At 33.9% G+C, this 23297-nt stretch overlaps 1 protein-coding gene across 3 annotated transcripts in view; it reads right to left on the reverse strand.

Moving 5' to 3' along the window:
• The window catches only part of Nup153 (nucleoporin 153), a 61423-nt gene that overhangs the window by 11001 nt on the left and 27125 nt on the right, over nucleotides 1–23297 (reverse strand). For 2 of the 3 annotated variants that reach the window (XM_026402204.2, XM_026402202.2), the window contains exons 7-17: nucleotides 23149–23193; nucleotides 23009–23062; nucleotides 20777–20923; nucleotides 20063–20112; nucleotides 19667–19793; nucleotides 11516–11653; nucleotides 10818–10916; nucleotides 9558–9639; nucleotides 7454–7576; nucleotides 4004–4615; nucleotides 619–813 (exon numbers count right to left, since the gene is read on the reverse strand). In XM_026402204.2, the coding sequence (XP_026257989.2) occupies nucleotides 619–813; nucleotides 4004–4615; nucleotides 7454–7576; nucleotides 9558–9639; nucleotides 10818–10916; nucleotides 11516–11653; nucleotides 19667–19793; nucleotides 20063–20112; nucleotides 20777–20923; nucleotides 23009–23062; nucleotides 23149–23193 (1672 nt within the window). The remainder of the gene's footprint in view (nucleotides 1–618; nucleotides 814–4003; nucleotides 4616–7453; nucleotides 7577–9557; nucleotides 9640–10817; nucleotides 10917–11515; nucleotides 11654–19666; nucleotides 19794–20062; nucleotides 20113–20776; nucleotides 20924–23008; nucleotides 23063–23148; nucleotides 23194–23297) is intronic. The other variant, XM_026402203.2, reaches the window with a different exon arrangement.

Below are 23297 nucleotides of genomic sequence, written 5' to 3' on the forward strand. Positions count from 1 at the left end.
CTCCATATTCCCACCTTGTCAACTTACTCTCTTACAGATTAAAATCTTGCTCACTTCTCCCTGACTGGTCCTTCTGATATTAAAATTTCTTTTTCCCCCCAGGGTTATCAAACTTTTGACTGAAATGTGTACATGATTAACAAAATATTCAAGAGTTCATTTTCTGGGTCATATGCTGGGCAACCAAAGCCCAAAGCTATATTACCTATATATAATAAGGTTGTAGGTCTGTGTAAATAAGAGTCTGTTAAATAAGAGTCGGAAAACTCATCTAGAGAGTTAACATTTAAAAGCAACAACCATGTAAACGTATGATTATGTAACAATGAATACCACCATTGCGGACATCTATAATGCACCAACTTTAAAAAATGAAAAATAAAAACACTATTCTCTTTCAATAACAAGAGGTCATTACCCCAGTTGCAAAGATACCTCACTAATGATCTACAACTAATTTGACATAATAATTCAGATGTATGTGAATTAAAAAGTTCTAAGGACAATATTCCATTTTATATGAATTTAACAGAGAATGAATAACTTTTTAAAAACTTCAGCTGTTTGTAAATACTGCGCTTTAAAACAGCATTGTAAAGAGGCATTCCATTACCTTACCTTTAAACTCAGCTTTCGTGCCTGGTTTTGCACTTTCACATGCAACACACTTGCTAGAGTCGGCTTTATTCTGGACTAGGCACACTTCACAGTCCCAGCTTCCCTCAGGTTTTTTGAACTTGTCCAATCCTAGGCAGCCTCCAGAAGACAGAGAGACAGACACAGTGCTGCTACTTGAAGCAGGTATTGAACTTCCTAAAAAGTAATAGGGAAACTCATGAAAATTTAACTACATTGTATCAGCATCTTAATGATATTTTTAAGTGTTCAATGTTTATTAACTTTTCATATTAAGAAACCGAATATGCCAGAAAAAAACTCTAATGATCAGCTTGCTCTAACCTTGCTTAGTGATGAATTCCTTAACCTCAAATTTGAATTGTTGTGGTTTAAAAAAAAAAAAAAAAAAAAAAAAAAACCTCATGCTCACAAATTAAGAGGCTAAAAGGACGATGATGGCTAGCTGGGATCCTGAGGCAGAAGGATCCCAAATTCAAGGCCGTCTCAGCGATTTAGACCCTGTCTCAAAATATAGAACAAAAAAAAGACTGTAGATAGATAAGAGTTCATCAATAAAGGGCCCCTGGGTTCAATCTTTAGTATTGAAAGGTCAATTTCTTAAACAGCAGTGTTTTTAAGATACAAGATGCAAACTATAGGCAATACCCTAACACAAAAAATACATAGCCATATACCATATTCATTGTAAGATCTCAAGGCACAAGTCTCCACATTTGAAATGATTGTTTTTGCACAGAAAACAATCATCCACTTTACAATTCAACCCTACACTCCATTACATGCTGACCATTTAACACATTTATTAAACACCAGAATATAGTTGGGTTCTGGGAACATCAGGTTGAGTAAAATAACATTTAATTCCTAAGGTAGGGGAAAATTAAACAAACTCATGGCAGCACCATTATCAAGTGATAAATGACCTAAAACAAGTGTGCAAAGAAGGAAGAAATGATGAAGAAGCATGGAAGGATTCCCAGAGATGAAAATTACATCTTTTAAGCAGAACCAGCATGTTTATGAGTAAAGTGGCTTGGGAAGAAGGGCTCACCCAAGCACAAGGTATGAAGACATAGCAAGAGAGCCCGGCCATTCCTTCGACCACCACCACTTCTCTAAATGGTTGCAACTGTTGTCGATTCTCCCAGTTAACTGAATGATTTCTATACTGTATAGGCATGTTCTGTTTTGTTCTCTTGCCAATACAACTGCTCCCTGGGTTCCATTTCTGGTCCACTGTCCTGTCATCTACTCTAGTGGTCTTAGACACCAAAATGACAGTTTCTTAATCTGTACCTGCCTCCCACACTTCTCTTCTGAGCTGTCACTATAGTCTTAGTTGGTGGTTCTGCTAATCCACTTGGTTAGTAGGTCTAAATGGCTCCTTCTCCCTTAAATATTTCTCAATTTATCTCAATCTTTCTCTGACACTTCCACTATTCTGGTAAGTTTCCCCCTCATCTGTTGTTGAAATCCATTCTCCTCAGAGGCAATTACTGTCATGCAGTTTTGTTTTCCCTCTGATTATGCCTTTAAAATATTAACTGTGCAAGTTTTATTCCTACCACTTCCTAAATTAGCAGTTTGGGCTGTCTTCTCTATTTACTCCACTCACCTCTATTCCCATGACTTTGATAACTTCAAATAACAAAAGACTCCCTCATCTTATCTCCAGCTCTGAGGGTTAATGATCCATATCAGCATATCCAAAGGGCTCACATGTATTTGATGTCAACATCAGCAACTTGAAATTAACATGCCTTCCAATGTACATTATTCTATATCCCTCCCTCCTAGATTTGATTCCCTTAGTACACACAATCATTATCTATTGCATGTTATTCATAGGACTAAGAATATTAAAAATTCTATTGGCATCAAATCCATTAACCAAAAACCCAGAGTGATTTATCAAAAAAATACAAATTTGAGTCATTCCTATGGTGAAAATGATCATTCGTCATTTTCTGGATAAAGTTCAAGTTCTTTTTTACCTCTATAAGACTCCTTTGTTCATCGGTAAAAGTTCACTTACTGAGGATTCAAAGTTTTATTACTCTTTTGTCAATTTAATCAATTCTGGTTTCCTCAATGTATCAAAGACTTTAGTAAGGAGATGATGCCAGATGGGAAGAAAAAGATATTTCGGAATGAAGACTGAAACCTTAGTGTTGTAGTATCCGGCATGAATTAGAAATATGGCTAAAGTGCTAAGGCAAAGAGTGTGGCTAGTAATGTAGCTTCACTTTACAAACACAAAAGGAGGAGCTGGGGCTGTAGCTTAGTGGCAGAGCGCTTGCCTTGCACATGTGAGGCACTGGGTTTGATCTTCAGGACCACATAAAATAAATAAATAAATAAATAAAATGAAGGCAAACAAATAAAATAAAGGCATGCTGTCCATCTACAACTACAACCCCCCCACACACACACAAAAGGACACATCCATAAGTAACACAATAAAAACAGGAAGTATAACTGTCAGAACGTTCATGATCTATTCATATCTATATCACTATATCTGTATCATAAAATTATATACTAGTATTACAAAACAAGCAAAGAGTCACTTCCAAATGAATTAAGATGTGAATCTTCAGTACTCAATTTTGAACAGAGAAACAGAAGAAACTCAATTAACTCCATTTTTCTAGCTGTTACAATTTTTTGCATTAATATTTCAAAAATCTACTATCACTGCAACATTGCTGGCAAACAGCATATGACTACAGGTATCAATACTGCTCAGCTACAGCCTTTTCATAAAGTGTCAGTGTTCACCCCTTAAAGAAACATCCCTATAAATGACAAAATTATCTTTATTTCTACTTAGAGAAAAAGAGAAAAATAACATTTTATTCTGTGAAGAATTGAGTGAGAATGCCCCACTCTGAAAGCTTTCAACATCTACATTACGAAACATTGAAAATTATCAGGAAGGGGGCTGGGACTGTGGGTCAGTGGTAAAGCGCTTGCCTCCAATGTATGAGACACTGGGTTCGATCCTCAGCATCATATAAAAATAAAGATACTGTATGTTCATCTACAACTAAATAAATATTTTTTAAAAAAGAAAGAAAATTATCAGGAAGAGCAAGAAGCTTTTAATAAAAGCACATAGAAAATGGAGGTCAGAGTATATGCTGGACACACAACCTATCCAAGCAAACATGAAGATCTAGCCCCTACTATCAAGTCATTTTAACCTCAAGATGGTTTAAAAAAAAAAAAAATCAACATGTGAGGAGATGCTCATCTTGAACCATTTAAAATACTGAGATTGTTCTTAGCTGTTTTTACAGAATAAATTACAACACCCTACTAAAGTAATGAGTAAAATTATTCCATATAGCCATAAACATACCTGGTTTCTCAGAAGTACAGGACACACATTTGTTGTCTTCTGCATTGTTAGAAACACAGCAAACTGGACACTCCCAAGACCCCACAGGCTTTTTGAATTTATCTCCAAATCCTAAAGAACCAGATGCCACAGTACAGCTGGAAGATGACGCAGCCATGGTCCCAGCACTTTCTGAAACCACTGTCAATGTGAGCACTCGCTTCACACCAGTGCCAGGTTTCGGTGTTTCACAGGCTACACATTTCATTGCTTCCGGTTTATTTTGCACTAAACAGGTGTCACAATCCCAAGTTCCTGGTTTAAATTTGTCTCCAAAGCCTGTAGCCGACGCAGAAAGAGTTGCTTTGCCACTTTTGGTTGGTGTCCCACTTCCAGGTTGTTTGGCAGTTTCCCTTGATGGCAATTTTGCTGCTTGACAGGCTATGCACTTGTTGTCTGTAACTTTGTTCTGGAGTAGACATGTATCACACTGCCATGATGATCCACCCTTTAAATTCTCCCCAAACCCAATTCCACTCAAAGAAAATGTACTTATTGCTGGTCTTGTATAAACTACTGGGCTTGTTGCGGTAGACTGAGCAGCAAGAGGATCTACCTTTGGCGATGTGAAACCTACAATGGAGAAAAAGAGCAGAGAGTTTTTAAAAAGAGAAGTTTTCCAATCAAAACGTTAACTGCAACATTATTACAGAGGAAAAAAAACATCTACCTTCTTGCAGAGTTACTACAATACCAAATGGACTGCTTTTAAGGATTGTTTTTCATACATATTTATTAAGAGCATAAATAAGCAACATCTAGACAAGTTAAAATTCTACAAAAGATTTTTTTTTTTTTTAAATAAGCACACATCACCTTCTCCCTCAAGGAATTTCTACTATAATGATGTACACTATTGTCATCCACATTTTACTGCAGTCTGCCTTCCCAAAATATTAAACTACAGCACAGTCCTAATGTCCCCTCATGTCTGTCCCTTCATTTGGGTGTTCTCTGGGCCCTGCCAAACAATTTCAATACCTACAATGTTTTAATGCTATCCAGTCATAATCCACTGTTGTGGTAACCTCAACCATCAATAAAACCAGCTAAGCAGAGCTGAGCAGGCATGATTATTTGATAAGTATTCCTCAAAGTACAACAAGGTGCTAAGGAATATTTGTAACTATATTAAACTCACAAAAGGGTTAGCGGTTGTGGCTCAGTGGTAGAGTGTGTGCCTTGCACTTGTTAGGCACAGGGTTCAATCCTCAGTACCACATAAAAATAAATAAATAAGTAAATAAATAGTTAAAGGTGTTGTGTTGTCCATCTACAACTAAAAAAAATTAAAAATTAAAAAAAAAGTTTTAAACTATGTTTTAATAACAAATGATACTATAACCCAACTAGTAAGTCCTAGAAATATAAAAATGATTAAAACCCAGTTTTTTAATCCTCATTGAACAGCAGCTGATGTTACTCAAATACATGTTCACATGTGGTTCGTAAACAGTAACTCAAACACAACTCAAATATATTTCTAATATAATCTCAGAATCCTTTCATAATTGTCAAGTATCTTTTTAAAAAATATTATTTTTAGTTGCAGTTGGACACAATACCTTTATTTTATTTACTTATTTTTATGTGGTTCTGACGATCAAACCCAGGGCCTCGAATGTGCTAGGCGAGTACTCTACCGCTGAGCCATAACCCAGTGCCAGGTGTATCTTTTTGTAAAAATGGAAGGTATATTTAGACAATTAGGGTATTTTCAAAGCCGTCATTGAATTGATTCACTCAAGCTATACTTTATTCATGAGAATGACTTTCTAATCCTTTCCTGGGGACAACAAACTTTTAGTTTATACACAGCAACACTATCACCAAAGAAAGCATTAGAAGGGAAGACAATATAGAAGGTCCTTACAGGTTTTCTACTGGTATCAAGAAATAATCAAGCCTACAGCTACTTTAGCATAACGGCAAAATGATACCATATATTTCAGTCACTCCCAGCAGTCAACAATGTTGGGTTTTTTAAAAAATATTTAGTTAGTTAGTTAGTTTTAGGTGGACACAATATTTTTATGTGGTGCTGAGGAACCCAGTGCCTCACACATGCCAGGCAAGCGCGCTACCACTTGAGCCACATCCCCAGCCCAGCAATGTTGTTTTGTAATGGTTTATTTGAAACACTAAATTAGGAAAACTGACAGTATTAAATTTATTTTCCTTTTCATTGTCACTCAAATAAACTTTATAAGAAGACTCTTATAAAATTTTTCCTATTTAAGCTGGACCTGGTGGAACATATCTATAATCCTAGTGACTCAGGAGGCTGAGGCAGGAGGATCACAATTTCAAGGGAAGCCTGGGCAATTTAATGAGATCACGTCTCACAATAAAAAATAAAAAGGGTTGGGGATGACGTTCAATGGTAAAGTATCCCTGGGTTCAATCTCTAGTACAAAATAAAATACTTGAAAAATGTTCCTATTAAAAAAGTTAAAAGGGGACCAGGTTGAGAAACAAAGTGCAACCCTAAATACATGTATGGGCAAAAGAATACACCACCCTTTCTAGGGACTGAATCCAGGGCTTCACATATGCACTCTATTTTTCAGACATATCCCAGTCCAAAAAACTATACAGTTGCTGCTTATCTACTAGTTGGCTAATAATTCTACTTTTTAGATCATAATAGTCATTTATTACCACTGACTAATAATTTTATTATAAGCAAGCATTCTGGAATTAAAACTAATTCAATTACCGGAACCCTATAGGTAGTATACACAACCTATGAAATAAGAAAGCAGAATCAAACAACCTAACCCTGAAACTTGTTGTAGAAGCCAAACTTATTACATCCTCTATTTAAAGACTTGGACTCATCCCATTCTATACCTGCTTTACCCTGATTTGTTCATTATACTACTGTACCCCACGATACAAACACTGTGTTGATTAAAAATAAAATAAACATCATCATATAAGTGACTTAGTTTTCAAATCTTATTTCAAGTGAATACAATTTCCTACATATCTGTGTTAAAATTCAGCAAATTTGGCCTCATTCTATATGTACCAATCCGGGGAATAATGTGAGAAGGCAGTTCAGTTATTTCAAAGACTAATAGGTGTTATCGTCAAGTTTACTCTTATTCAATATTGGCCCATCTCAATTAATAGAAAACTCATATTGTCTTTCTATACTTGCCTCTTAAAGAGATTTCTTTATTATATACAGAGATCTTGAATTCTAAAGTAGTTTTCTAAGATATTTCCCATGAAAGAATTAGATTTCACTAAATCTACATTCAAAATTCAACAGCTTATCAAATTATTGGTAGTTACTTTTTTTAAAGGAACCCACATTATAACACAAATCACATTAAAATGAAATCAAGGGAGTTTAAAATTAAGATTTTCTTTTTACTATCTCAAGGGCTACTATCATCTTACCAGGGCTTTTCAGAACATCTAGAACACTTCCTTCTTTCAGGATTTTTACAGGTCTAAAAAGGCCCTCACAATCTTCATCTCGCTTCTTATAGCTTGTGCTGTTCACCACAGTGATATCTTGAGCTGTAATTTTTTTAAAATTATAAAAAATATTATGCCAAGGAAAGCACGGGATTCTTGAACTAAATGCATTTTAAAAATCTAAGCCCTTTTAAATCAATTTCTAAAACTTTGATAGTCACTATAATTCAAAAATAATGAGCAAACATAATTTACCATTATAAGGAGATAAAAATACTTTCCCCTCACCACCCCACATGTCACAAAAAGGCACAGAAGTATAAACTACAACTGTTAGCAAGTAAATTCATTAGAAGAAAATTAAACTGAAACACTGGGGATACAGCCACTGGGGCAAGACTTGTTCACTGCTTAAAATAATGTATTTGATTGCTCAGCAATTTAAAATAGAGATTTAAAAAAAAACCTAAAACAAATTCTCAACAGAAATTCATGCTATGACTAAAAATATCCTTCAGTTATATTAAAAATCTGTATGATACAGTATCAATAAGGGTCTGGTTACATAAACTGCCTATAACAGTGACATAATAAAATGCATATGCTAAAAAGCATAGTTGTGGGCAAAAGCAGGTTAGAAAGTCTAGAAAATTTAGAATGTTTCTATCTAAAAATTAATGGTGGCTGCTAGTGGTAAAATGAATTCATATTCATTGTTTTTACTTTTTATAATCAAAATTAAATTGTTTTTAGTAAATTTAAGGTAAAGTTTTAGGATTACCTGAAGCGCACTCAAAGAGACAAAAAGAAGAAAATGGGAAAACTAGCTCCTGTCACAAAATAATTAATCATGACTTCCACATTTTCAATCAGCTTTGCTAAATGATAGAAGTGATGAGAACCAGCAGGGCGCGGTGGCGCACGCCTATAATCCCAGCCTCGGGAGGCCGAGGCAGGAAGATCGCAAGTTCGAGGCCAGCCTCAGCAATTTAGTGAGACCCTGTCTCAAAATAAAAAAACACAAGGGCTGGGGATGTAGCTCAGTGGTAGAGCACCCCTGGGTTCAATCCCCAGTATCAAAAAAAGAGGGAAAAAAAATGGTGAGAACCAAAGGTGCTAAAGTGAGAATATACAATTTTGTAGATGCCACACATAAATGTACTCGTAATCACTCATTAAAAAAAAAAAAAAAACCTGGGCAATTTCTCACATTATAATTTCTCACAAAATAAAGCTATTTTAATAAATTGTTACACATTCAGTTACCACTACTAAAGCATTAGTAAAATCTAGAAAGGACTTTAATACCTTTCTTCATAACAAGTCATGAGAGGTTTACTACATAATTCAAGGTTTAATCCGTAAATTTTATTGTAAGAAGTACAACTGAAATGTCTGCTACTTTTTATTACATACAGCTGTTTGATTAAAAAAAAGGTAATAAAAAAATTTAGAATCACAAACTTAGCAAGCAAAGCTCTCTCTCCAACCTCACAATAAATTTTTTGATATTTACAAAGAATGTAATGTTTTTTCTTTTGTAACTGTACCCTTTCCCTTGGCTTTATTTCTTGGGGAAAATGCCCTTGTTCAGAATTCTTATCCTAAGCAGCACAGTCCATGTGAAAAGAAAACAACTACTATTATAACAAGATCCTATTTTAATTATCTAATTCCTTTTCCTCAAATACGTCAATTTTTTTTTTCAGTTCAGAGATTATGTATCATCACCTGCACAGGCCAGCATAACCTTTACAAATGAAAATGCTTATGAAATGCTCATAAACCTGGAGATGAGATCCACCACAATTATACTGTAGACAAATTTACAGTAAAACTAAACTTAATTTATAACTAACTTGCTCAGTATTTTGACTAAACAGAGAATAAATTTGTTATGGTGACTGTCCTGCTGAAAAACCATTAATAGAAAGTATTATTAGAAAGCAAAAACTTCTTTTCAGAGCTAACTTCATTCAAGTGAAAGCACTTAGAAGAATTACCAAAGGTGAAAGGATTTGAAATACTATGCTAATGAATACAATTTTGTTTTTGCAAAAATATGTAAAAAAATTTTACTTACCAGAACTACTTATACTTCGTTCTGAAGTACTAGTGGAGGAAAATTCTGTTTTTGCAACAGGCACACTAAATGTAAATCCAATCTGTAAAAACAAAAAAGTCTTCTTAAGTGTCACACACACACACTAAATTTCACCTATATAATTTCCACAATATCTAAATCTGGGATTCATAAGCCAGGCACTGTGGTGTATACCTATAGTAACAGCACTAAGGAAGCTGAAGCAGGAGGTTCATGTGAACCTAGGAATGAGACCAGACTGCTGACTGGGTAATACAGCAAGACCTTGTCTCAAAAAAAAAAAAAAAAAAAAAAAAAAGAATTTCTTAGGCCTTATATTCCCCCTTTCAAAACATTCCAGAAAATAATGCTGCATTCCTAATGTCCAGTTTCTGAATGCAATTTTTTAAATAAAAAGTATGAGTTGGGGGAAAACTGATGGGTTTCCGGCAAGCAGCAAGGAAATTATACTTGATCTGTAACACTAGTTGGGACCAAAAAAAGGAGACAAAAACAGAAGGCAAAATTTACAAAATGCCAAACCTGGAACAAAATGTACATTAAATTTATGCATTATTCTCTTTCAAAATGTTATTTAATCATGAACAAATATATGTTGCATGACCAAAAAAGCCCAGAACTTTTCTAGATTAAAAGGTCACTCATCAGGGCTTGGGTTGTGGCTCAGCATTTCCCTACATGTGTGAGGCTCTGGGTTCAATTCTAAGCACTGCATATAAATAAAATGAATAAAATAAAGGTCATTCAACAACTAAAAATACATATGTATTTTTTTTTAAAAGGTCATTCAACAGATCTATTAAGTACATGCAGCATAATTCAGTAATTAGGTCCTAGTCTTTATCTGGATCTAGGGCCAATAGACATAAAACATCAACTAATTGACAGTCTAGGGACAATGGGAAGTCTAAATATGAACTGTATTATAAAATCATGATAAAATTTCTTGGGTATGATAACTATATTAAATGGAGCAAAGGAATGTCCCTTTTCTTAGAGGTCACAGAGAAGGAGAATTAACTATCAAATGGTATATGCAATTACCTTTTCTGTACTATGAATATTTAAGTTGGAAACAAAATAATTACGTTTCTTATTACCAATAACATCACAGATCTGATAAAGTACAGTAGGGCTTTGAAATAGTTTATATTTATAAAATACAAAATATATGCTTTATTAAGTTATGATTATTAAGTTAATATATATATTAAATATGAAATATTTATTACTACTTACAGAGGATGGAGGTAGTACATCTGCCTCAGTAGATTTTACAATTGGAGATGAAAATCTAAACATGGGACTTCCAGGGCTGCTCGGAGATGTCATTTGTACCTGGTTTTCCAAATTATTAAAAAATGACACAAACAATGCTATTTAGGAAAAGAAACTGTCAATAAAACACACCTTCAGAAAATTATTTCCAAAAAATTCAGTTTTTTTTTTTTTTTTTGCTTTTAGATTTAAAAATCAGAACTTCTAAAAAACACTGAGTTTCTTCTATAAAATCTGGCTGCCTCTTAGAAAAGGAATATATACAATCTTAGAGCTGGATAGTTGCCTACATGAGAAAAATAAACTACATGTTGAGAAAAAGTGAAAGTAAGGAACAAGGGACGGGGCACAGAAGCAAACTAAAAGATATTAAACCTAACTGAGAAAGTAAAGACATAACATCTACTCCTACCCCCACCCCCAAGTCTCACTGGAAATATTGTTGGGAAACAAATTAATCTTTTTTCTCTAATGCACTGCATAAGAGTTAAAGAATTCCAATTATAATGTATAAAATATATTTAAATTTTTAATATTAAGACACCATTTTATTTTTCTTTACCTACGTTGAGGTAATTATTTCCATAAAGAAATTAATCACTGCTTTAAAATAAGCATTTTCAGTAGTACATCACCTCATTTATACAATGGCTCTGTACCTTGTTTGTTAACGACTGAGAAGGACCGATGGGTGACAGAGAGGAAGTTGTGATTGCTGGAGAACTAAAATTGAAGGTAGGCAGTGAAGAACCGGTGATTGGTAGGGGTATTTTCGGTAATACTGGTACTTCCATTTCCTAAAACACAGCATGTATTATAATGACAAGTTTGCATCTTCCCCATCATTCTTTTACTCCTACTCTTATTTTTCAGGTAGAACTGATGAAGTTAAAATAAATTGAGATAAGATAAATTTAGAATACAAAGAAGATAGCACCATATAATATTAGCAATGTAAGCTCTGAAGTTAAAAAACAAGATCTGAATCCCAGGTTTATGTCACCAACTGCCATATAACTCTGAGAGCCTAACTACCCTCAGCACCAATTTTTCTAATTGGCAAAAATGAGAGGAAAAAAGATTCTTACTCTATACATAACAGTGGTAATAATGCAAAACAAAGTTCTATATTATCTTTGCATTAAAACAAACAGTAACTACCATAACCCATGAAGTCTAGTAAATTGCTTTGGTTTCTAACCAATAGAGCAAAGATCATCCCAAGTTTCCAATGACCCAGATTAAGAACACACACAGAGTCACTTGTACTAGTTGGTAGTGGAGTACTTTATGTGACCAATGCCTTGGAAACATAATAATATAGGAGAAAATGTGTTTAAAAAAAAAAAGTCAACACCAAACATTTGGAAACGCTGAAAAGAAAGAAAAAAAAGTAGGTAGGAAAGGGCACTGAGTGAGCATCCTGTTCTCTTTGAGTTAGTGACTCTGAGCAATTGAAAACTTGACAGAATACTGAAAACCTGTTAGCTGACTAATCAGAAGACAGTGTGGCAAGACCACAACAGTTACAAATGAGGGGAGATGAAAAAATGAAAAGCCACAGAAAGGAATTCTCAAGTCTGAATGCAAAACCACTCAAATCTGCTAAACCTGAAAACTCCACAGGTATAAAGCAGACACCAGGGAACCTCATTGGAACTAGAGTTTAAACTGCTGTCCACCAGAGGAGAAAGAGTTTTAGTTCCAGTAAGTTCACTGCCAGCTAAAACAATCTGAAAAGTTCATAGTACATAAATCACAACTCAATTAAGTTGATCCAAAAATCAAAGCAAAAATTGACACTTGCATTTTTACCTTTTTTCCCCCTCCAGATAAAATAAAACTAAGAATTTACAAATTTGTTGCCATAAAACTTGCTTTATAATTTCTTCAGGCTGAAGTGAAATGATACAAAATGGAAACTCAGATTGGGAAGGAAATGAAGAATATGTAGGCAAAATTAAAGCACGTTTCTTTTTTAGCTTCTTTAAAATATATATAATTATACAAAAAACAAATAGAAGGCTGGGGTTGTGGCTCAGTGGCAGAGCACTTGCCTACCATGTGTGAGGCACTAGGTTCAATTCTCAGCACCACATATGAATAAAAAATAAAGGTCCATTAACAATACAAATATAAAAATAAAATGTAAAATGCCCTTAAAAAAAAAAAGAAAAGAGGATATACTGTGGGTTTACAGTGTGCCTAAATGTAAAATGAAATGATACATATAGCATAAAATGCCAAGAATAAATAGTAGCAAGTATGAACTATATAGTTGCAAGATACTTAGATTTTATACAAGTGGTACAAAAGTAACATAATCTGAAAAAAAGATACTAACAAAAAAGGTAAAGCTAAAAGATAAATTACAATGAAATTTTAATAAATAATTGATTCACACCAATAGAGGCAGCTTTCAAAAGAAACAAACAACAACAACAACAAAAAATGGGAAAATGGTAGACCTAAATCTATCCACATCAATAATTACATTAACTATAAATGAATTAAACATCCCAATTGAACATCTAAACTCAAGTATATGTCATATATTTAAAAACTTACTTTAAATATTAAAAAGACTGAAAGCATATGGATAGAAAAGGATATAAACTGTAATTACTATGCATAAAATGTATTCTAGTAAGAATTCAGCACTTATTATTAATGCCAGACAGAGAAAATTTCAAGACAAAGAATATTCTTAAAGATCTTTTTGGACATATGATAATAAAAGATCAACTCATTACACACTAAGGTGTGTGCTCTTAATGAGAGCCTCAAAATATATCACACAATAATTGAAACAATTAAGGGGAAAAAAACAATCTGAATATATAAAAAGTTGTCAATTTTAAATCTTCACCTCTCCATAATTTAACAGACTAACAATACTTCCTTCTCGAAAAATAAATAAATAGAGGGCTGGGGATGTGGCTCAAGTGGTAGCACGCTCGCCTAGAATGCGTGAGGCACTGGGTTTGATTCTCAGAACCACATAAAAATAAAAAAATAAAGATAAAAAAGTTTAAAAAATAAAGAAAGGAAGAAGATCTAAGAAATATCAATCACCTGTTGACATCTAAAGAACACTACACCCTCAAATTACAGTATATTCTTCAAACAGAACATATGTTGCACTATATTAAACAAATCTCCATTCAAGTTTAATTAGAAATCCACAACCCAAATATTTGGAAATTAAGCACACTGCTAAATAATGCATGAGTTAAATTTTTTTAAAAAAATAAGAAATTGGGGATGGGGGGGGAATAGGACAAAAACAAAACCCCAAAACCAGGAAGCACAAACACAGATCTTCTAGAAGAAAACAATATCTTTGAAGCCTGGAGAAAGACAATGGTTTCTTGGCATATAAAGAACTGCAAAAACAACAGGGGAAAAATATCAGACTTTATAAAATTTGGCAAGTGCTGATCAAAAGACACTGTTGAGAAAATGAAAAGCTTAGACTGGGAAAAAAGAAATTTATATGACAAAAGTACTTGGGACCTCTTACAACTAATGATAAGACAACTGAATTTTGAAAAAGACAAAGATCTGAGCAAACAACCCACATACAAAGCCAACAAGCACATTAAAAAAATGCAATGTTATTAGTCATCAGAGAAATGATCATTTAAACTTCAACACAATACCACATACACAAGCTAGGATGACTAAAATTTAAAACGATGACAACTGCTGGTAAATATCAGGAGTAACTAAAATGCTGAGAAGTTCCTGGGTAGGAGTATAACATGCCACAACCACTCTGGGGAACAATTTGGCAGTTTCTCAAAAAGTTAAAACACTCAGAATACAACCTACCACTTTTAGGTATTTACTGTTAGAGAAATAAATATGATTTCAAAAAGATTTGTACAAGAATGTTCACAGCAGCTTTAGAATATTTACTGAATAATTGTATTTATATGGAATTCCCGGAAAAGCAAAACCAAAATTTGGAAAAAATGAGCACAGTAATTTTATATTTGAGCATAGCACAAATATAAACCATTAAAATCTAAGTGCTTTAGGGTAGAAGGTGACAAAAATGGACTGGAGAAGGAATGTTAAGTAAATTTTTTGGGATAGTGGCTATGTTCACTACCTCAATAGAGGTTTAGTTTAAGCATTTGTTGAATTCATTAAACATTATACCTAAGAATTTTACATTTCACTATAAGCATATTTTTGCTAAGTTAAAAAAACAACAAATATTTAATTCTAGTACATTATATAACCTTGATGTATACTGATATCTTCAACTTATTTGAAAAACACCCCCCCAAAAGGGGGGAGGATAGATGCCCATCTTTTTTTTTCTAGTAGTCAATGTACCTTTTATTTTATTTATATGTGGTGCTGAGGTTCAAAGCCAGTGCATCAATATGCTAGGCAAGCGTTCTACCACTGAGCTACAACCCCAGCCCGACAGATGGCTATTTGATAGGACAAATACAATACATTAAAATCTAAGTGCTACATGTGTATTTGCGGAATAATTACTTTGATATTTTATGTTTGGAACCTGATAGTCAATTTGGGGAAGTGAGGAGCAAACAAAAGATACACCAGGCTAGTTTTGAAGGGGACTTTCTACTCTCCAACCTCAAGCTTATTTTCTTGCCTTTAGACGTTAACATACTGTATGACCTACTATTTTGTGCCAATTCATTAAGCCACAAACAGCCACACTGGTTGTTTATATTATTCTGTAATTTGATTTCTAATGCCCCCAATAAGGACTTGGAGATAAGTGGGTCTTAATAGGAGGAAAAAAATATCAAGAATTCTGCTAACTGGATGGTTACAGACACAAGCTGAACGCACTAATCAATCTGAACAGGCCAACCATCAAATGTTTCATGGCTTAATACCTTTTAAACATCTTTACATGTACTTGAGTTATATATGTACTTGAGTTATTTTATATAAGGTAGATGTGATACAAGAAGAAATTGGAGCAGGGAAATACTTGGCTTACTATCAAGTGACAGATGTACTACAGATGTAAGTTCAATATATTGGGTTTTGTTTTTGTCCCCCATCCCCCAATTTCTCATTTGATTTTTTAATTTAACGCATGCATTATTTAGCAGTGTTTAATTTCCAAATATCTGGATGGGGGATTATGAATTTCTAATTAAACTTGCATTGAAATTTGTTTAATATAGTACAGTATATGTTCTGTTTGAAGAATATACCATAATTTGAGGGTGTAGAGTTCTCTAGATGTCAACAAGGTGTACCGGGGATTGAATCCAGGGGCACTTAACCACTGAGCCACATCCCTACCCTTGTGTGTGTGTGTGTGTTTTGTTTTGTTTGTTTTGAGACCAAGTCTTTGCTAAATTGACAAGGCTGGCCTTGAACTTGCGATTCTTCTGGCTTAGCAGGCTGAGCCACTTTAGGACTACAGGCTCTGACCACAGTACCCAGCAATATGTTGATTCTTATTCCCATTTTAGAAATAAGCAACTAAGGAGACACAGTGGGCATGATAGAAAACACCTGTAATTCCAGGGACTTGGGAGGCTAAGGCAGGAGGGTCACAAGTTCGAGGCCAGCCTCAACAACTTAGCCACACCCTGTCTCAAAATTAAAAATTAATAAGGGCTGGAGATGTAGCTCAAGTGATAAAGAACTCCTGGGTTCAAGCCCTAGTACCAAAAACAGAGACATAAAGGCAAAATGCAAGTTAAGTGTAGTGACTATAATTCTTACAAATTTTAGAATCTAAGATAAAAGTTAAACACACACTCTATCTCAATATTGCAAACTTAAGTTACTTTAGATATAGATTTGTATTAACCTGAATGTTTAGTGAATCAAAAAATACAAATTCCTGCTAAGTAGTAATTGTATCTGAGATCAGCATTATCTGTTTATGTTCCATTTTAATTTTCTCCCACTTGGCCTTTCCCTAAAGGTCATTAAAATACCTACCAAAAAAAAAAAATCTTGAGTAATTCGCCAAAAATTCTAACTATAACTAAAACCAGACCCTACTGGTCTGAAGATCACTAACACGTGAACAATAATTTTAAAAAGCAATGCATTCAAAATAATTATAAAAATGTGTAGCTAAACCTATTTTATCCAGATAAAAAGCAGTGAGCAGAAACGTGGGGCAGTCTTCCCATTAGTACCTCTTTCCTCAGAAATGTGGAGATAACAACTCCAATGTGGAAAAGAGCCAGGGATGGACAAGGGTTGGGTGAGGCATCCTGGGATGCAAAATTGACAGTTGGCAGTTGGCCAGAATGGAGGGGGGGCCCAGGAGCAGGGAGGTGGTGACAAAGATATGAGATAGGGGTTTCCATGTAACTCTTCACAATTGTTATACCAGACAATAAGAACAAAAGTAAATAAAACCAATAAAAACCCTACCATAATACCGCAAAGTTAACACTAAACACTACCTCTAAGACAGTTAAAATCAAGCTGCAGATATCATCGAGCTTCAGCTTAATATCTTTAAAAATTAAAAGTGAAGGGAAATGAAGAATATCTACACAATATGTCATCTGGCAAACATAAAACCAACCCAATATTTTCCTCATACAGGGATAAATAATATCACAATATTAATGAAAAATATAAAAGTATGTCTAGAAAAACAAGTTTATCTTATATTATTCAGATAATCACGAAATTTCTTTTTTGTACAAAGTAAGACAACTTATTTCTCAGGGTGTACTAAGAAAAACACCCCAAGTCTCAAGCATGCTAGGCAAGGCTCTATCACTAAGCTACATTTTCTGTCCAGACAACCTATTTCTTAAACATAATTAATAGTTCTGCATAAAAGCTTTAATAACAAAATAAAATAGGTTTGCTAAAATTGTACATACTGTATGATCAATGGCATTAAAGACTGAAGTTTTCTTTTGAGATAGTGAAATACACTAATATATTCCCTTCCTTCACAACTCTCCAGCAGCAGAGTGACACGCAGAACCTGAGGGAAAGAGAGCGTCCAGACCAGTAACTGAACCAAGGCCCTTAGCATAAACCCAAACATCATGGCAAAGGTACATACAGGAAGTCCAACAGGCAAAGAAATCATGATTCTGATAAGCCAGATGCAAAAGTACTGAAATGTTAACTCGGAAAAGGAAAGAGAAAAAGTGAAAAAGAAACCAACTTCCCCAAACAAGACTGCTAATCAAAATACCAACTGACATTACGAAAATTAACCCTAAGACATTCAACAACTTCAATCAAAACGTGAATTCACAGTCACTTACATGTTAAATTTAAGAATATATCCCACTAAAACATTTGTGGTCAAAGAGGATACAAATGAGATTTTTGAAATAAATGGCAAATGAAAGCATTATGTACCAAAGGTTAAATGATCTAGCAAGCTTTATAAACCTCTTCTTTACAACAACAAAAAAAATTTTAAATGATGTAACTTGGTTGAAATCATTTATAAAAAGTCTGAAATGAGACCTGTATTCAATTTAAACTAGTAAAAAAATATATAGCCAACTATAGGCAGAAAGATTAATCAAACCAATCTTCTATTAGTCACTGATTTTTTGCAAACATTCAAGGTCAGTATATATAAAGAATTGTTCCTAATTGAAGCAATAACCTCATAGAAAAAAACTGATAAGAGAAAAACTCAAATGGCCAAAAAAGATGCCTTCCTGCCAGTAAACAAGATGGAAAATAAAACTCCAATGATATATCATTTCACAACCATCATGCTGGCAAAAATTCAAAAGTCAACAAAATCAAGATCTGGTAAGGATACAGAAAAAGTCTATCTACCCACTGTAATGTGCAAAGTGTTAAACTGCAAAACTACCTAGAAGAGCAATATGGCAGCATCTAATACATATGAACTTGTATGTCATCATCTATAATCTAACAGTTCCATTTCTACAGAAATATACTAGAGAAAATATTGTACATAAAGAGGAAAAAGTGGGCTCGGGCTGTGGCTCGGTGGTGGAGCGCTTGCCTGGCATGTGTGAGGCACTGGGCTTGATCCTCAGCATCACATATAAATAAATAAATAGATAAATACATAAAGTCCCATTGGCAACCAAGAAAAATGTTTAAAAACAAAAAGGGGGAAAAGTGCATGAATATTATTAACATGTACTGGGAATCAACCCAAATACATCCTGATAGTAGAATGAAATCACTGCGGTAAAGCTTTACACTGAAAAAATATATAGCAGTGAAATGAAACAAACTAGTTAATTTTCACAATGTCAAAAGGAAAAAAATGGAGAAAAGGACAATATATACAGCATTAACCATATATATGGTTTAAGAACACACAAAACTATATAGTAACACTCCAAGATCAAGTAATCTTGATGGCAATCAATTCCCGTATTTGAAGGACGATAATGTTTTTTATAATATTTGTTTTTATTGTGGCTTTATAATATTCACTAAAAATACTACAGTTAGCACACACACACTTTTTGGGGGGACAAGTGGGTGTAGTGGGGATTGACATCAGGCGCACTTGGCCACTGAGTCACATACCAGCCCTGTTTTGTATTTTATTTAGAGGCAGGTTCTCACTGAGTTGCTTACTGCCTCGCTTTTGCTGAGGCTGGCTTTGAACTTGTGATCCTCCTGCCTCAGCCTCTCAAACCGCTGGGATTACAAGCTTACACCACCATGCCCAGCTACACACATACTTTGAAGAAAATGTTTCAATGGCAGATAATTCTTGCTCTGGGTCCTCCCACCCTTACAGGTCTCCCCTTAAAACTACCACATCAAAGCTTTTAAAAAAACCTCAGGAATATTTAAATATATAACCCTACCTCCTCCTCTGAACGTTTAGAAGCAACAAAGCGTGTTCTCTCTCGTCTCATCTTGCCACCTCCACCACCTACTCCAGAAGATAAACCATTGGCTGCAGGAATACTGAAATTTGGATATGAAAAGCCACTAGCAAATAAAAAGAAAATCAAAACAATTGATATATTATTCGGGTCCATAACCTGTTAACTAAATACCTAAAATCCAGAACTGCTAACAAGGAAGAAAAATAAATGCAAAGCTCAATATAATTTTTAAAACTGACAGGTTTTTGTTTTGTTTTTTTGGCATAAAGTTTCTACATTTAAATTTCTTAATATTCAAATAGGTATCTGAAATCAAATATGGACCTTAAAAATTAAATATAAAGAAATTTAGTGGATATGAAATGACATTACCTTTCTTGTTCTCTACTTTGTCTTGGTGTCATATTTTTTTCATATCCAGTCTAGAAAAAAAAAATAGATGCCATTAGATCCCATTTTTCTTTTTTTCTTTTTTTTTTGGGGGGGGGGTGGTATCAGGGATTGAATTCATGGGCCCTCGGCCACTAAACCACATCCCCAGCCCTATTTTGTATTTTATTTAGAGACAGGGTTCTCACTGAGTTGCTTAGCACCTCACTTTTGCTGAGGCTGGCTCTGAACTCTTGATCATCCTGTCTCAGCCTACAGAGCCACTGGGATTACAGGTGTGAGCCACAGCACCCAGCTATACCATTTTTCTTCCTATAAATTTTTTTGTATTGGGAATTGATCCCAGGTGTGCTCAACCACTGAGCCACATCCTCACACTTTTTTTTTTTTTGAGACATGGTCTCACTAAGTTGCTGAGGCTGGCTTTGAACTTACGATCAGGGGAGGGGGGGATCAAATCTAGCAAAATTAATCTAGATAGTAAGTATAATACTAATATTTACCAGTAAATGCTAATTTAGGATTTGATCAAGATGAAAACTATTTAAAGGCATATACATAATCATCATTAATACACCAATTTTACTCATTATATAGATGCTAGATTATAATGAGAGAATACCTCCTTTTAACATTACTCATTATTATTCATCATAACCAATATTCAAAGAGTGGTGAAAATAAATAAATACTCACACTGTCCTTTTTATCAATTCTTTGATTAACCTTTCTTAATTCACCAGATGGGGTCAGAGATGGTTTAAAATAAACAGTTCGATTTGCTGCAATGGAAACTGGCTTTGGGGTCATAAGTCTCTGAACAGGGGGATATTGAGCATCCACCTTAATGGTAAACAGAAATAAAGACAAATAACTTCATACATATCAATGACTCATATCTAAAAATACATGACAAAATCTAAAGTTACCTAGAGACCATGAATACTTCTAAAGAAACTCAGCAGATGCAAATATATACTACTAGGAAAAACTATTAAAACTGAACCTAAGTGGTACTTTATCTATTTATATGTATAACATACACACAAATTCAAAACAATTTCATAGGAAGATTAACTATATTTCATTCCAGACTCAAGTGATTTTTTTCACATACATGCACATTTGCTCACACATAAAATGGAATTTATTTAATTTAAAACTGCTCAGTTTTTAAAGCATGAATTTTAAATATGTCTAAATTGGTTTTTCTCACATTTTCCCCCAAATTATTGTCTACATTTTCTTCATCTTGCAAATAAGATGCTGTATGAGTCCTGGGGACATACTTTGTACTAAAGTCTTATCTAAGCATGTGCAAGGCCCTGGGTTTGAACCCTAGCACCTCAAAAAAAATAACGCATGTGAATATTTTTTAGCTAGTCATAAAAATACTTCTAATTCCTAAAAATATGAACAAAGTCCTAAGTTGGTTCCTCCAATGTTAATTAAAAAACAAACTAAGTCAAAACCTTACAATGTAAAAACTTGCAGATTCTGAAATGAACTGGTTTTATTGTCTAAGTACACAAGTGTTTTTCATTAATAGTCCTTTGCTTCTCTAAAACACAGTAAAAATCTTGATGGTGTAAGGTCACCATAAAGCCCAGAATTTGAACCCTGGATGGAGACTGCAATATCATGAATAGAGCCCTTGCACTCAGCAGCAGCTGTGAACAACCTGGGTGTTCTGGGCAAAGTTTCTGTACAGTTGCTAGCTCTTCCCTAAATCCTTTTCATTAGTGTGACCACACAACTGAATAAGATAGTTTATTTTGCAAACTGTTCTGGCGCGTATCTGTGAAACATGAACTTGCTGTACCCCAGCATTTTGTTTCCTTTTATTTAAATAATACGCAGTCATTAATAATGACACAGTAAGACTTTTACTGACAATATTATTATGGGATAACCTTAAAACTCCACTTGTTTTTAAACAATCTTACAAGAGAGTCTAAGAGTTAACAATTTAAATTAATACCATGATGACAGCTAATAATAGATTTCCTCTTGCCCAAGTTCAAACATCTAGGTAATTCAAAAATTGAGAAGCAATACTTTTCCATGAAAAATTCAATTTTAGCTTTCTTTATACTCAATTTCATAATTATAATTCATCAACCTCTCATATAGTTCCCAGAGTAAATTCAGACAATTAGGATAATTTTAATAATCACTTTTGGGAAATTTAGTGATAAATGCTTTCAACAGTATGAATTTGAGAATCTGCATTTCTGGAAGGATATTTAGCCAGTCATAAACATAACTAACCCAAAGCCTCAAATTATTAAGCATTTTACTTTTCACACAGTAACCTCAAGAGCTAACTTGAACCATATAAAACACAATGGAAGTGTATCAAGACATCTATATTACATTTTTTATAGTTCTGGTATCCTGAAATAGTATGTTGGTTGGCTGACGAAATGTGTACCAAACTGAAATTCTATTTATACACATTAGATTTGTCATAATGTTAGATAATTAGGAAAATCTCCAAAGGTTCAATGTTCAATGAAGATTTTAATTTTCTGACCTTCTAATTACTAAACAAATTTTGTTCATTCTCATTTTCATTTATCAAAAGAACAAGTCATAAAGACCATAAAGAATCTAAAGATGGAAATGGCAGATCACCAAAAAATACTGAATAAGCATCTGCTATGCAGCATCTTTTTTTTTTAGTTGTAGATGAACAATACCTTTAATTAATTAATTAATTTAATGTGGTGGTGAGGCTCAAACCCAATGCACCTCACATGTGCTAGGCAAGTGCTCTACCACTGAGCAGAAGAAGGAACAATGTCCAAGTACAAAAAATGTCATTTTTCAAACACGTGCCATGACAACTATCAACTAAATCTAATTTGTGTATCTGTTAAACTTTAAATGCTACAAAATTGATGGCACATTAAATAATTACCATACCTTTTCTCTTTTGGCCTGAAAATCTGTGATATCTATCCCGCTCCTATCAAGAGGCTGAAAAAATAAAACAGTATTAGAATATACAGAAAACTGTAAAAAATATGTCTCTGAGAATACAACAGCTTTAAAGGTCAACTTACAGAGTTTAGAGGAGAAGAAACAACTGATGGAATTCTTTTCGCATCCTGTTAATATTATAATAACAATTTATTTAAAAAATTTATTTTTTATGAAATAATAAAATTAAGATTTTTCACTAAACTCAAATTTTAAGAGTGATTTTAAAAAT

This window comes from Urocitellus parryii, chromosome 8, assembly GCF_045843805.1.
Source record: "Urocitellus parryii isolate mUroPar1 chromosome 8, mUroPar1.hap1, whole genome shotgun sequence".
In the NCBI taxonomy this organism is placed as follows: domain Eukaryota; kingdom Metazoa; phylum Chordata; class Mammalia; order Rodentia; family Sciuridae; genus Urocitellus; species Urocitellus parryii.